Source organism: Zosterops lateralis (genome assembly GCF_965231275.1).
Source record: "Zosterops lateralis genome assembly, chromosome: 5".
In the NCBI taxonomy this organism is placed as follows: Eukaryota; Metazoa; Chordata; class Aves; order Passeriformes; family Zosteropidae; genus Zosterops; species Zosterops lateralis.
In genome coordinates, this window is record NC_139766.1 from 41,865,876 (window position 1) to 41,881,424 (window position 15,549).

At 35.4% G+C, this 15,549-nt stretch overlaps 1 protein-coding gene across 1 annotated transcript in view; it reads right to left on the reverse strand.

The window, feature by feature from the left end:
* Positions 1-225: 225 nt before the first annotated feature.
* The window catches only part of RXFP1 (relaxin family peptide receptor 1), a gene marked incomplete at its 3' end in the record, with an annotated part of 44,362 nt that continues 29,038 nt past the window's right edge, over positions 226-15,549 (reverse strand). Inside the window, exons 5-18 of the mRNA XM_083860818.1 lie at positions 15,078-15,149; positions 13,433-13,504; positions 12,300-12,371; positions 11,426-11,497; positions 10,572-10,646; positions 10,240-10,311; positions 9,233-9,304; positions 8,028-8,099; positions 7,551-7,622; positions 5,453-5,524; positions 4,996-5,225; positions 3,341-3,751; positions 2,610-2,828; positions 226-527 (exon numbers count right to left, since the gene is read on the reverse strand). Coding sequence (XP_083716944.1) covers positions 226-527; positions 2,610-2,828; positions 3,341-3,751; positions 4,996-5,225; positions 5,453-5,524; positions 7,551-7,622; positions 8,028-8,099; positions 9,233-9,304; positions 10,240-10,311; positions 10,572-10,646; positions 11,426-11,497; positions 12,300-12,371; positions 13,433-13,504; positions 15,078-15,149 — 1,885 coding nt within the window. The remainder of the gene's footprint in view (positions 528-2,609; positions 2,829-3,340; positions 3,752-4,995; positions 5,226-5,452; positions 5,525-7,550; positions 7,623-8,027; positions 8,100-9,232; positions 9,305-10,239; positions 10,312-10,571; positions 10,647-11,425; positions 11,498-12,299; positions 12,372-13,432; positions 13,505-15,077; positions 15,150-15,549) is intronic.

A 15,549-nucleotide genomic window follows, 5' to 3' on the forward strand; every position in this document is an offset into this window, starting at 1 on the left:
ATCTCATTCTGATCTAGGATGAATTGTCAGAATGTCAGGTCCTGCTGTGAGATGGTAAAATGCCAGTTCTACCTGCAAACAGACACATGGCTCCCTCTTCTTCCCGCAGCGGTTCCCGCGAGCCCTGATGTCACACCTCCCTCACTTTCCTCATGGCTGTAAAGCAGCAAGCCCACAGATGTGAAGCTAACAGTGCCCATGTCACCGTGAGGATCCCAAATGTAATTACGTGTAGGAATTTAGTCTTGTTGACTGTGTAGTCACTGAAGCATCAGAAGAGTCTGTACAAAGCACAGGCTTCGTAACCTTTGGCGTGATTTCGTGCATTGGCCACATCTCTACCCAAATGAATGATGGACCGTAGGGTTTCTGGCTGCCTTTACCTCGTTTGGATCTTCTTTGTCTGTAGTTGTACCAAACCTGATGGATCATCTCTTTGAAAGGTCGTGTAGTCAAAGTGTAGAGAAGAGGATTCAGAGCACTGTTTATTGGCAGTATAAAAATCACCACCCAAGAAGTTATGGTACCTTAGGGAAGGAAAAAGAAAGGCAGCTGTAATATGCATCCCAGTGTTTGCACTCCTCAGTTTGCATAAACACTTGATGCCAATGCAGCACAGCTTCCTGGTGAGAGGGGATCGTGTGCTTTCACACTGAGCTCCTGCACAACAGGTGCTCTTCTTTTTCTTCTTTCTGTTACACTTGTACTGCCTCTTACCTCCCTCTGTTTCCAATACTCCCTGCAAAAGCTGGCATTTATTATTCTCCCAGTAGTTCCATTTGTCCCTCTTTTCTATGCCATAGCTTCCTATTTGCCCTGACAGACTTCTTGTTCTGGCTGAACCCCTTTTTCTTGCCTCAAAACATTTTGTGTCTGCTTCTCTCCTTATCTCTTCCTGCAATCTCTGTTCCTCATCCTCTTCCCGGGACTGATGACATGCAGTCCTAATGGTGCCCCTGATGTTCTGTTTTCCTGCAAAACTATCCTCCATTCCCCATATCCCCTCAAAGACTGTTTTCTCTTCTGCACCAGGACTTCTCCATTCCTCCCCCTGAAAAAGAGCATTGTATACATCCTCCTTATTTCCTTCTTTTCCTGTTGGTAAAAGTTTCTGTGTTCACTGTCTGCCTATGTCAGTCTGTGCATCTTTACAGCATCCCTTTCTCATCCTTTGCTGTTTGGGAAATAAGTTACCTGAGGGGCAGGTGGGGAAGGGACAGGATTAAAGTGCTGAGAGATGTCAGTGGGTGCCCTCTGCTGCTTGGTTTAATTTATAAAACTGTTACAGGACTGTTCCAAGAGGCACAGAAACTTAGTTGCTTCTCTCCTTCTGGGACACCACCCCCCATGCCTCTCCCCAGTTTTACAACTTTGTTGCAATATCAAGACATTTCTGTTGACACCCATCACATTGGCTACAGTTTTGGAAACAAGCAGGTGCTTGGTTCTAATATTGTCACAATGTATCACTGACAAAAAGCAAATACTTTCAAATTAGGTTTACAATTTGTGTCAATTCGGACAGTTAGTTGTCAGGTCTTTAGTTTCATGAAATGAGTAATTACTGCTTAATCTGGTTCATCTGCCACAGAACATTAATTTGCTGAACCCAAGATCACCCTGTGATCCCGCAAAATTTCTTCAAAATTTCTTGACTTATAATAGAGCTGCTTCTACTTTTTGCAATATTTTCTTTCAAATATCATAGAAGATATCATTTGATATCTTCTTGATATCAAATATCAAGAAGAATTTTAAAAGATGTAAAATATCTGAATATTTGACATAATCAACATAACTTCCAGACATTTGAGATGCAAGTCCAAACTTTGAAAGTCTCAACTCCCAACCCTCCTGGTCAGCACATAAGACAAAATCGTCCGAGCTAAAACATTTTCTTGTGACATACATCTCTACACTGAGTCTGAATCTGTTGTTGCTGATTGTTCTGTTCATGCTGACATCTCCTTTCTAACAGAGTTCACAAGCCCCACACAAAGAGGCTTTTTTTCCCTGGCATCTGCTGGTATTGCAAAGAGAAGAAAAAAATTAAGGTGTAATTTTAGTCTTTTAGGTTACACTATTTTTACATGGGAATGTATTCACAGCATGAAGAAGATAAACAGAGCTTTATGTAACTTAATGAGTTGAACTATAAATACCAGCTTGTAAAATAAAGTTATTTCAGAATGAGTTGCATTATTAAATCAAGATACATTATTAAATCAAGGAGGTACTATGTTGTCTTGAGACATTTAGGCAACAGAATCAGCAAAAGTCATAAGATGAGAAAAGCCAATGCAGCTGAGACTTGATTTTTAAATATATTTTGTACACTTTATAGACATTATATGCAGATTGACTTGAATGATTTGAATTTTGGAGTTTTCTATGTAACACAAAGGTGGCTAATCTTTCATGCTTATAGTAATACAGTTCAATTAAATAGGAAAACTATATAGTTAATTATATTGTGTATACATCTATATCGATATAGAACATGAAGTTAATTGCAGCAATGTAGTTCATTTCATTAAATTATTTTTCTTCTGAAGTAGAAGAAACATTTCATGCACTGTTGAAATTACCTTATAAAAGAAAGGACATACCTGGTATTTCTACTCGAAGTAAAGAAAGGAGTTTCAAAATAAAAATAGGTATCCAACATAGTGCATCAGTAAATACAATGAAGAAAAAACGTTTAGCAAGGATCATCTCTTTTTTAATATGATTCCGAATTTCAGTGGCCATAATAGCTGTCTGGTGAACACTGTAGAACATGCTCCCATAGGAAAACACAATGATGATAAAAGCAGCCAAGTTTACACCTGTTTAAAAGTTAAAATTAATTATACCTGAAAATCATTGTGGCAATTCAACATCACCTATTTGCAGTCTGGGTAATAAAGAGGAATATTTAATCTAAACTGCTAGTCCCATGGAATAAAGTGGCCAGGAAATCTGAGTCTGTCCTCATCTGAGGACTGAATTTTTGCCTCTACTCAGGTATTCATTTTATTCACTGATAACTGACAAATGGCTACCATCTGATTAAAACTAAATAGTTCTTCTCTGGTCTTACTATTGTCCTACTTCCCTAGCATAGTCTATTAATTCAAGAGCATAATGGTCAATAATTTCTACTTTCTCAGCCCTTCATGCATTTTAAGATAAGTAGGTACACATCTAATACAGTAAAGTATTTATATTGGAAATAGTCTTTAAATGCTTCCTGAAGCATCTAAATCCAAGGAGGTGTGAACATCAGCACTATCTTATTTGTGTGGATACTTGGTTCCTTTTCAGCTCTAGTAATACATAAAGAAGAAATGCAACTTACCTAAGAAAATCACAACAGAGTAAATCTGACTTCCTGAACTTTCTGATTGCTCTGAGTGAAGAGGAAAACAGACGCCATTGGTGCCATAGTAGTTCCTGAAAAGTTCCTTATTGCTCAGTGGGATGAAAGCAACAGCAAACCCAATTATCCAGATAAGAACCAAAATGGAAATTGTCCTGCATTTTCTGGGCTTCAAACACCTAAAAGGATAAACTATGCAGATGTATTTTTCCAAAGTCAGATAAGTCAACAGTAAGACTGACACCTCTGTAGACAGAATAGCCAGCGATCCAACCAACTGACAGTGAATACTGTCCATCCACAACTGAGCGTGCTTGTTGTATTCTCCACGATATTTAAGATCAAAAGCTCCAATCACAAATAAATATATTCCCATCAGACAGTCAGCACCTGTGGGCACAGTGCTTAACATCATTATTTACACATCTGAATTTCCCATTCTCTGCATATGTATATTGGAAAACAGACACACACACACAAACACACACACACGTATAAATATATATAAGTATTTACAATTTAGTTAATACATAGATATAAAATCAATATTGCATCTGGAATGCTATTATGAATTACAATTAAGGCAGTATAATTTTTTGTTTGTTTGTTTTTGTTTTCCTTTTCATTTAGACTCACAGTCCATGTTTCATACTCATTTCCATTTTTTAAAGCTCTGGTAAAATTGGTTTGCAAATAGAAAAATATACAACGGTATTTATAGAAATATTCTTCCAACCCTTTTTACTAAGTTTTATTTCTTTATTTCTATATTAACATTTGGCTTAAGATAATTTTTTCAGAGTAGGTAATCTCTGCTGGATTTAAAGTTTATTTTTTTTCACTTTATGCTGGTTCAAAACTCATGTACGTAGTCTTGTAAGACTAGTAAGGAGAGATGACCTGTAAACACAGAACTGAAGGCTTCTTGGATATTTTGCTAAAAATTTTGCATAGTATTCAGTATTCTGATTGTTTCTATGGGAAAACAAAGTTTCAAAATTACTGACATGCTGTATTTAGAAATGTTGCAATAATTTTATATAATGTTGACAATTATCTTTCAAAACACATCTAATTGCATTTGTGCAATCTTATAGACGCTCCTGTATTGAGAGACTCAGGATTGCAGTGATTGTACTGTCAAGTGGTTCATCCATAAACATGTCTTTCTTTCAGGACTAAAATAAAAAAGACCACCACGATTCCTAATACTGGGGAGCTAGGATAGATTAATTTTCTATTTTTGCCTAAACAACCTTTGGTTTGAGCAAAGAATAGAATATTTGAACACAATAATTACATGCAGAAATTGTTATTTACTGAAAAATACATAGTAAAATATAGGTTTGTGGGCATTTGAGATAGTGGAATTTTATTCCTTCTTGCTGAAAAAAGTGGGAATTTGACAGAATTCACATGGCATGAAAATCACACATGAAACCTTTGGAATGTCCCAGATGCCAAAGGCAGCATTTAATGAGATCTCCTGGTATATAAGCCACAGCATTTTGTGGTTTTGTTTGCAGCATCATGAAAGTAGAGTTAATCCAATGCTGGAAATATGTCACTGTAACATAATAAAAATATACATCTAAGAGCAGACTAAAAAGATACTCTGGATACAGGGTACTCACAGCAGAGAGACATTATAGAGATGGCATGCAGCTTGTTCTCCGATCTGATGTAAGGCCTCATGCAGATAACAAAAATGTTTCCAAAGCAGGTAATGGCAGATACAACCCAGACAAACACCCTCTGTATGATGCTGGCTAAAAGATTCTCGAGGGAGGAGATCCCATCAGTGTTGGGTTTGCAGCTGCGCACATGAGGAGCATATCCGCAGTACTGGAATTTCTTGAAATATCTGGTCGTGAGAAACAGATGAGAGATCATTCTAGATTGACTGTCAGAATATCACAACTAACTAGTAACAACTCAGAAAACATATTCTGAAAGAAGACAAAAAAATTGCCAAAATTTGGCAACTGCTCATGTGCTGCTTTTCTTACACCTTTGTTTTCAATTATCCAGAATTCCGTAATTGTAAAATACAGGCCAAAGAAAGCAAACTTTCTAAAATAATCTACTTACATGTGGGAAAGGTTTCTCAGGGGTCTGAACATTCTCCTCTGGATGTTTGCAATTTCAATGCCCTCCAAGCTGCTGTAAAAATATATTCTCAGTAAAAGGCCATTGAAACTCATTAGTAAAATACCAATTTTTATGAGCATTTAGTTGTGATTTTATGCTTATAGGAAACTAGAGAAGAACTTTAATTGCATCTAATCTGTCAACCTTTTGAAACTTGACCAAAAAGTCTACATAAAATCTGAAGTGGAACAAAAAAGGAATTGCAAATAATTTTGATGAACTCACTGTTCTTCAAGATTCATGAAGAAAATTTTAAGTGCTGCTCTCAGTCATGAGAATTCATGAATGTCTGTTTAATATGTCACTCTTTCAAAGTGCTGTTCTACTGATGTTCTTTCATCATCTCTGGGAAAATAATAACTTGTTCTAGTTGTAATATTTTTACACATCTCTGCTCTCTTTTATCCCAGGGAGTGCTTTACTGGACAAACAAACCAACCCAAGAACTCAGTCTTCATATTGTCAAAAATAGCAGGAAGCTGGGACACAGAACACAGCACGCAAGAAAAAATGCTGGCTTTTTTGTGACACACAGGTGGGATTCCTTATTTTAAAGTTTATCTTATATATATATGAAAGCAGAAATATTTTTTCCCCCGCAGTCCTAGATCAATAAAATTTAACTCTGTAAGATGTTCTTCTAGAACTTCAGGTTTTGTATTCTTCCAGTCCATCCCATTCCCTGGTTAGATGTGCAACTGGGTCAGGGTTCTTTGGATCTCCTTGTGGAGAGCCTTATTTGGATTTATTGTTCAAAGATTTGAATGTAATACTCATGTCAGTTCTGAACACATTTAGGCAAAAATGGAGAAAAGTACAGACTTACTGGTTAGTTGATGTGGGTTGGTGGGCAGTTTTGCTGGCAGACATGAGAAAGCCCCAACATGGAAGTATGCTACTATTATTTAAGTAACATTTAAGTGCTGCAATCAGTCCAAAGGAGTGCTTTCCCCAGCTATTTTTACTATTTCAAACAGATAAAGAGAGAACTGGTGCTCTACAAACTGCCAAAATACAGTTACCTATTGATCTGTCTCAAGATTTAACATTTTTAACTAAGAAACATGAAAGGCCATGATCACTGAGTTGTATGTGTTCTTTGGTGTTAAATAATAGATAAAAGGATAAAATCATGCTGTAACTTGACTGTTAAGGAGGTAATTGGTTATTATTTTCTGTGCTGATTTGCTTATTTTCATGACACACAGATTTAGTATTTTCAGTTCATTAGAAATTTACCAGATTTAGGGTTTTAATTTAATTGAATTTGGCCAGGGGGTTCTAGTCACTTTGAGGGAGCTGGTCTGATCAACAAAGCTATGTGTATACTGCTGGCTACAGCTCACACATAATCATATCAGGTCAAATCATGAACTCCTACTGCACTTCTGTCCAAGGAAATGTCTGGTTTTCAATCTCTACAACCATTTTTAATAGAGCCTGTTGCACTAGGACAAGGGCTAATTGTTTTGAACTAAAAAATGGTAGATTTAGACTAGATATTAGGGAGATTTTTTTTTTTTAATAGGTGGTGAAACACTGGAATAGCTGGTCTAGAGAGATGGTAGATACCCCATCCTTGGGAACATTCCTGGTCAAGGTGGACAGAGCTCTGAACAGCCTGATAGAGTTGAACATGTCCTTGTTCATTGCAGGGGAGTTGAACTAGAGGACTTCTAAGGGTCACTTCCAAAACAAACTGTTCTATGATTTTGAAATGCCGTCTGACAAGAACCAATGCTGTGCTATACACCAAGGGGGATACTTCAGGTGTGAAGTGACCAGTGAAGATGTACTTAAATCTACTGCAGCATAATTTCAGATTTGCAAAATTGTTGCTGCACTATCTCAGAGTTTTAGGAAGAGCTCTGCTGGCAGAGTTCAAGTTAGAGCTGCTGTGTTAGTGCACATGCAAAAACTCCCACTAAATGCTTCAGGGGCAATTTCTTACAAAACATATTCTGGATCGCATGCTACTGAGAGAGATGTGCATAATCACCAAGAAAATACAACTAAAATAGAAAAACTTGATACTTACAGGGATTTGAGTTTAATTAAAAAATCAAACTGGTCTATTTGTATTTTCTTGATGGGGTTGTAAGAAAGGTTTCTGTAAAGACAACAAAAGTAACTTTGGCTACATTCCTTACAGCTTGTTCTAAAAACAAAGTCAATCTACTTTTACAGTTTAATCCTGGTATCATGTTAAGCATTCCCAAGCAATTATTGATTTTTCATGATGTAGCTAGCATAGCTCATCTTGTATGTACTAACAAGATCTAGAAAAAAGTAGAATTAGAGCATGCTGTCTTTTGGGAAATGAAAATGCACATCTTTTACAAAATTATTCTGGACAAAATGCTATATAGAATTGCTTTAGGTGCGTTTTTTAAGGAAGAACTTAAATGATGCATCCAAACAAATGTGCTCTTCTCTTTCCTGACACATATGACCGAAAGCATCATATCAAATGACAAATATACAGTTATGTATAATAATAAACAAGAATCCTTACAGTTGTGAAAGCTCCTTTAGTTCCTTAAATATATATGGAGGAAGTGATTCAATCTTGTTGTTAGCCAAATCTCTGCAGAAACACACAGGTTACAGTAAGTTCTTACTACACACAGTAATTTTACTGAATAGTTTTACAGTTTCAATATACTTTTATTGAATATACAATATACAATTTTATTTGCTAAATAGGATATTATTTATTCTATAGGTTATCAGAAATCTGGACTGTAAAAGACTAATTTTAAAGCAAGGTGGGAAGCTAAATCTATCAGATCTTGATTTGTCTCTAGTTCAGAACATACCATTAGATACATAATTCATTGTTATTTTATTTCCATCAAAAAGAAAGTAAAATACCATTATTTTGTCTTGTAGAAGCTTACAAATTAGTTAAACATATTGTTTCATGATGGCACATGGGCTAAATAGCACATCTTTATTTGGTTTTTTATCTCTACTTTTCACCTTACTCTCACTGTACAGAAATCCCAATAACAGAGGAATAAACGTCTCAGTCCAATCAAAACTGTCAAACTGGTCTAAAAGACACTGAAGGCACACATGCACCTGGATTGTAGTTTGTCATGGGTTAACACAGCTTGGTTTTTAGTTGAAGGGAAATAGTTCCCTCTAAGAACCTTAGAATTGATGAAATACTGCTTTAAAGTGGTGAAACTGACTGAAAGTCACAGCTTTTGTCTCTTTATGTTGTGAGAAAGTGGACAGTTGTGGGGAAGGAGAAGTGTTTTTGGGGATTTAATTTTGATTCTCATTCTTCTTTTAGTGTGTGTTAAAAATCTATCTTTATACCATGTAAGTTTGAGCCTGCTTTGCTTTTCTCCTAATCCTATCTCACAGCAGAAAAGACACTCAGTTACTGCACTAATTCTGGGAAACAGACTGGCAAACATGAAACCATAGTGATACAAGATAGTGATACATAGTGAAACATAGTGACACAAGAATAATTAATATTATTCTATTCAGGGAAGATAATATGAGAAAAGCCCCAATATGATTGATACAGATGATGTATTTTATTGATTATTTCTTTCCTGTTCAATATATATTCTAAAAAATACCCTAAAGAAGGATGCCATCCCCAGAACATGTTATATGAAATAGAATTTATGATGAATGATATTTCTAATATAAATCACAAAACTGTATGACTTGTATAAATAAGAGAAGAAATCTACTCACAACTCATCTAACATCTGGAGAGAAGAAAAGCTGTTTTCATTTAGGGAGCTGATTTTATTTCGTCTCATCACCCTGAAAGAATAAAACAAACTTACGTTGCTTCTTCTTGGTGTCTATTTGATTTTGGAGATAAGGTTTTATAAACTTTAAAAGTTCTGTTTTCTGCATCTTCAAATATTTGCACAATTCAGTTAACAAGCTAATTGCATCTAGAAGTTTACCATTTTATCCTTTGGAAAACAACTTTTTTGCCTATATATCCCATACATGCATGTACTTCTGTGCATATATATATATACACACACACATACACCCATGGAAGGCTACTGTACATTGATTGAGGGCAGGAGGAGGATTAAGTGGGCTGGAAGGCTTGTGACCTAATCATGCCTCAGATACAGGTACCTGGTTGTGCAGCTTTTCATTCACCCTTTTTTCACCTCCACTGAGCTTATTCCTTAAATGAACTACCTGGCTTTTAAAAATTACAAGAAAGCCAAGAACATGGGTGCTGCAGAAGAGTTAAAAATGGAAAGTGACACTCACCATAGAGTCTACTGATCTATCTAAAAGTAGAAGGGATTTTCTTAAGATGATTACGTCATCACTGAAGAAACTTTGGAGAAAATTCTGAAATTGATGAGCCAGCCAACCCACCAACCAATCAAAAAAAGAAACAGGCTATGTATTTTGTATGTTTGCTAGTTCTCATTATGAGATCTTTGACTCCAATATAAAGGTTATAATGAAAATTTCTAAATCTTAGTATCAGCCATAATCTCTTCAGTGAAGTCAAGTTACATATTTCAATGCTCAACTTTTCTGTAAAATACAAGCAGTGGGTATTCTGTGGGGTACTCACTTCAAACCAAATATTTTAATTTAATAACCTCAAGATATAAATAAGCATAGTACTCAGGAAAATTCTATATTAGCTGTAATGAATCACTTGACTGTTCAGCATGAGCACGTCTCACTCTGGCTAGCTACCATATCCAATTACTTACAGTACAGTTAGAGTGCTGCAGGAGATGAAAGTGGCATTTTTCACATGATGGATATGGTTGCCTTCAAGGTCTCTGAGACAGAAAAGAACCCCATCAGTCATTGAAAATAAACTCAGGCACTTATTCTAAGGTAATTGAAGAAAAATACTACCAGAACTTGACTACACAGAGGAGAATGGGAGGCAGATGTGTAATACTTCCGCACACTGAACTGATGACTTCAGGCCATCAGGCACTCTGCAAGACCCAGCACTCCATAAGAAAAAGTGGTGTGGAAGTGCCATACAAAGACAACAAAAAAATATTTTTCCAGTGAAATAAAGTAGACTTACAGCCAGTTTAATCTTGGCATATATTGGCACAGAGGTTTATCAGGCAAACGAGCAAGAGAATTATTCATCATCTCTCTAAAAAAAAAAAAAAAAAAGAGGAATAGTACAGCTGGTTATATTTGCACAGTTTCATTATAGAAAAAGATCCCAACCATGTCTCGTATGTACTTCTGAAAAACAAATCATTCCAATCTTGAATAATTTTGAGAGTAGTAGTATTTTCTTCCATATATTTTCCCTGTGGCATTCTGTGCAGCAGTATTTTATCCTTAGCTTGCTAATGACCAGGTAAAGGAAAGATGTTCAGTCTATTCACTGATATTCACTGCTATTAAAATGAAATGTAGCAATTCAATATAAATCTATATTCAGTCAGAACATGTCACTTCTATGGATGATGGAGGAAGTGGGATATGGAGGGAGGTGTCCCTCTGAGATTCAGGGGAAGAGGGCCCCTCATCTTTTGGGCTGGAGAGGGCAGTGGCAGATCACAGGCAGGGTCTTGGGGAGGGTGTCAGGCTGCCCTCCTGGGCAGGGGCAGGGACTGTGGGACCTTCATTCCATGGCTCTGGAGGACACCTGGAACCCAGTGCTGCAGCTGCCTCGACCCTGCCCTCTCAGTGACACCTTTTACCATTTTCCCCACCCTTCTCCCTATACTTTTCCAGACACTGTGTGTCCACTGCTGCCAAAATCCTCCTACTCCAGCATTTTGCCTGGGCTAAGGGAAAGCTGCAGGTGTACTGCCAGCACTCTGAGGTGAGCAAGCATCATTGTTGGAAAAAGGTTTTTATATGGATATGCCCTTCCTATTCTTTTAAATAACACCTTTTTAAATCTTGTTTTACACTTACAGAAGAATAAGGGATTTGAGTCCATAGAACGTTAATGGATAGATCCGATTTATCCTGTTGTTTTCGATTATCCTATAAATTAAAGCAAAATATGTATCAGATTGATAAATGGCTTCAGTCTTAAATTGAAGAGATAATAAAAGGTAGCAAGCTTTGTAGTGAATTTCTTCAAAAGTCTAGTCAAACTACTTAAAAAAATAACTATTCCTTGACAGGTTAAGATATTAATTGGATTAATTTTCTTTCAGAAAAACTTAAATTAAAAAAAATTAACTTAGAGAAAATAATTTCTTTTGACTTATAAAAAGTGTTTTCCTTCGAGGCTTTTAAATCCTTTGATCAAGGAACTTTGAATGGATTCTCTGTAAAAACAAAGTAAAACAACCTAATAGTATTATGTGGCAATCCAGCTGTCCCAAACATGCAGAAGAATGTAAGACATATTATTTGCCTATTTTTAATAGCTTAGTCAAAATTCCTCTGAAAAGCAGTAATAAGCCAATATTTCAGGTTATGACATTTGTCTGGATATTTTAAGTACAATTTACAGGAAAAGACCTGCACAAAAAAATGTCTGTCTATTGTTTTATAGTACCTGGCTTATTTAATATATTCATTTGTAATAAGCAATTGCTAACAAACATTGTTTACTATTGTTATGCTTCATCACTCATTGAAGCCATTAAGGCTCAAGAACTATTTTCTGCTCTCACCAAAGCCAATTGCATTTTTACCTTGCACAGTGTAACAGGAGTTCCTTAGTTATTAGCTAGTGTAAAGTAATGGTATGCACAAAACTGAAAGCAATCAAAATATTTATATATATTTTAAAATTAATTAAGTCAATAAATATACAAATAAAAAAATTACATACAGCCATTCAAGTCTGTGGAGGTCTGCAAAGACAAAAGGCTCCAAATTTGTTATCTTGTTGTTGCTCAGGTACCTGAAACAAGACCAACCAAAGATGAGTGAATGGAATGATTATTTAGCAGCAGACACATGAAAATGAGTTTTAAGATTATTTTTCCTTGATAATTTACCAGAATACTCCTTTTTTATTCATAATTTCTTTCTTTCCTTTTTTTTTTTTATTATGGTAATTTTCATGCCCTTGTTTGAGAGCAAGACAGGACTCTCTCTAGTGAGAATTTTAAGAGCAATTTTGTACAGCACTTTGTCTTATCCATAAGAAAGCACAGCCAGATAGATATTTTCACTGTGTCATATTTTAGATGCTTTCCAGTTTCCTTCTGTGGAGTGATTTGTTCCATGAAAGTTTCCAGGATCCCATTCAGTCATTGTTAAGGACATTAGTCATAGATGCAGATACCAGAATAATGGAAAAAGAAAAGCTGAAAATGAATGGGGAGAGGTACTATAACTGGTCTGGGAAGATAATAACAGCTGTAATAACAGATAATCAGCCACACTTGTGTGATGGAAAGAACAAGAGGTACATCTTTGTAAAACTTTCCTTCTGAAAACATTGCAGTAAAAATTCCGAAGCAAACAGTGCAATTTATAAGTTGTATCTTGCACTGAACATTTCCCTTAAAATTAGAAACATCTTTCAAAAAGTTCCTGCAAAATAAAGAAAAAAAGTGTTGCTTTCATCACCTATACTGGTTACTTGGAATTACGTTTGTAAACCAAAACACTGTGTTAAAGAATTTTCATCCAGCATAAGCGCTCACTTTAATTTTACTCCTTCTTCATTGTCTTTGGCTTTCTCCAGGATAATTACCATACTGCCTCCTTCCATTCTGAGGATTTGGGGAATAGGATTGAAGAATGGAGCAAACTTGTCTTTTCAAAGTACTGTCCTGCCAGAGAAACTTGCACAGAGACCTCCTAATCTGTCTTTGCTTTCTCAATTCAATCATTGAATTAAAGTTTTGGACCACTTTGCAAGTTCCTAATATGGAATCAAGTAGAGAGAGAGAGAGAGACTGTCAGAGCTCTGCTGGCTGCTTTTTACTTCAGTATTCTAGAAGCAATACTTACAGTTTTGTCAAGTTGTATAAACCTTTGAAAGCACGTTCAGATATGGCTCTGATTTTATTATTCTGAAGATACCTAAGAAGACACAAACCCCAAACAATTTATTCTCTACAAGCAAAGTTAAAGTAAACATAAGAAACCAATCAAAATCTATCAGCTAAACTGAATCCACATTTGATACTTTAAAAGAAGCTGTTATATTTGTTACACCTTGAATTTGACAATAACCATTTCACAGCTATAGCTGTGAAGATTGCAAGGTTGTTTTTAAAGAAATTCACACAAAGAGCAAAATTTAAAAAATCATTCCTATGGATGCTTGCCTTGCCAAAGATGAACAGTGGAGTGTTGTTTGCAACCTCCTTGATGAGGTCCTAACCTTGCAGTACTCACCTGTGTGACTTGATCTCTGTGTTTATTCAAATCTCTGCTACAACCAAAATTTTGCACAGTAAATGTAAAATTAAAATAATTTTTGAAATTTTTTGTGGTACTGGAGAATTCTCAAAATATGGCATTTTTATGATAATACGTTTTAAAAGATACAGCAAATATTATTAATCTTCTGTAAACTAAAGATGCTATTTTTTTAAAATTCTGGATATCTTTATCTACTTTAGTGAAGTAATGAGTTGAAAAGTATCAACTGCAAATGCCAAGTCTTTTTCAAATAATTATAAGGCATTATAACATTATTATCTGAATAATATTTAAACATAAGTCCTTTAAATCAAATTCCAGCTTCTGAAACATCTAGATGTATTCCTGCTAGAAAGCAGTAAGAAACTGGACGTTGGCTTTTACAAAATGGGTTTCTGTCAAACACTGCTCAAGACCTTTTGGAAAATGTAAAATTATCTATCAGAAGAGTGTGAAATTGATATTAGAAACAACTGTTTTCTACAGATAGGTAAGGATTTACTTACTTTAGTGAAAATTTGCCTTTCAGGAATTTAAGAGACATAATGGGACTTAACTTTCAGAACACAAGATGGTGCTGCAGTGTAGCACAGTTCCCATGAAAGAATTTTGATTATGTTGCATAGAAGCCCTACTCTAGACTTTGCATTTCATTTTTATTTCACTACTTCTATACAAAGAAAACTTGTTTAAAAACCCTCAACTTTTATGATTTTTGAACAGCATACATGTTACACACTGGAAAACATAAAACGGTATTGTATTGCCATAATAACTTGACTTGTTGGGCATTATCAAATCAACACCAGACATAACTAGGAGTAAAACCATGTGCCATGGGAATGAGCTTCCCATGATAATGGGAATTTTGAGTTTCCAAACTTCTTTCCCCAGAATAAATCCATTAACTTACTTTAATTAATTTTGACATATTACTGTTTATTATACATGTAACATACTTCAGAAAAAATTAAAATTTAGCATTTTTCTAGTATAAATCAATCTATAAACATAAACTATTAATTATGCAGAAATAATGGTTTTGCAAAAAGACAGACATCAAATCAAGGTACTTGAGCCAAACAGGGTACACATGAGGTACCAAAGGGTGAGACAAACCAAACTTTTTTTACTTAAATGTTAAGCTCTGTGTGTGTACATATGGCGGAAGGAAAAGATGAACATTTAAGGCACCAGAAAGGTATTTTATATTATAGCACTCCCTTACAGATTTTTAAGATCTTGGTATTTCTTGAAAACATCAGCAGAAAGTTTCCTTAGCAGATTCCTCTGAAGAGACCTGTAGGAATGAATGCATACAGTAAAACTACTGTCCCAAGTTCCTACAGTGCTTTTGTTAATTAACAAGGGCAGATCTCACACTGCTAAATAAAAAAAGCAACATGAAACCATCTGAACATGCTACTCCTGTTTTTTCTGTATGCTTGTATCTATTTAAACAGTAAGAAAAATATGTTATAATAAAAAAAAATCCATGTCCCCAGGAAAAAAACCTGACAAAATAATAGTTCAAACTAAGATTTAAAAATATTTGAATAAAAACAACAGATTTATTCCAAATCTCAATTGCATATAGAGCATATTTCCCAATTCATGTGTCCCTATGTCTCCACTGGTGACACTCAAGTGTCCTGTCAGGAACAAAATTCCTTCAGGACATGGTTTGATTAGAAGAGAAT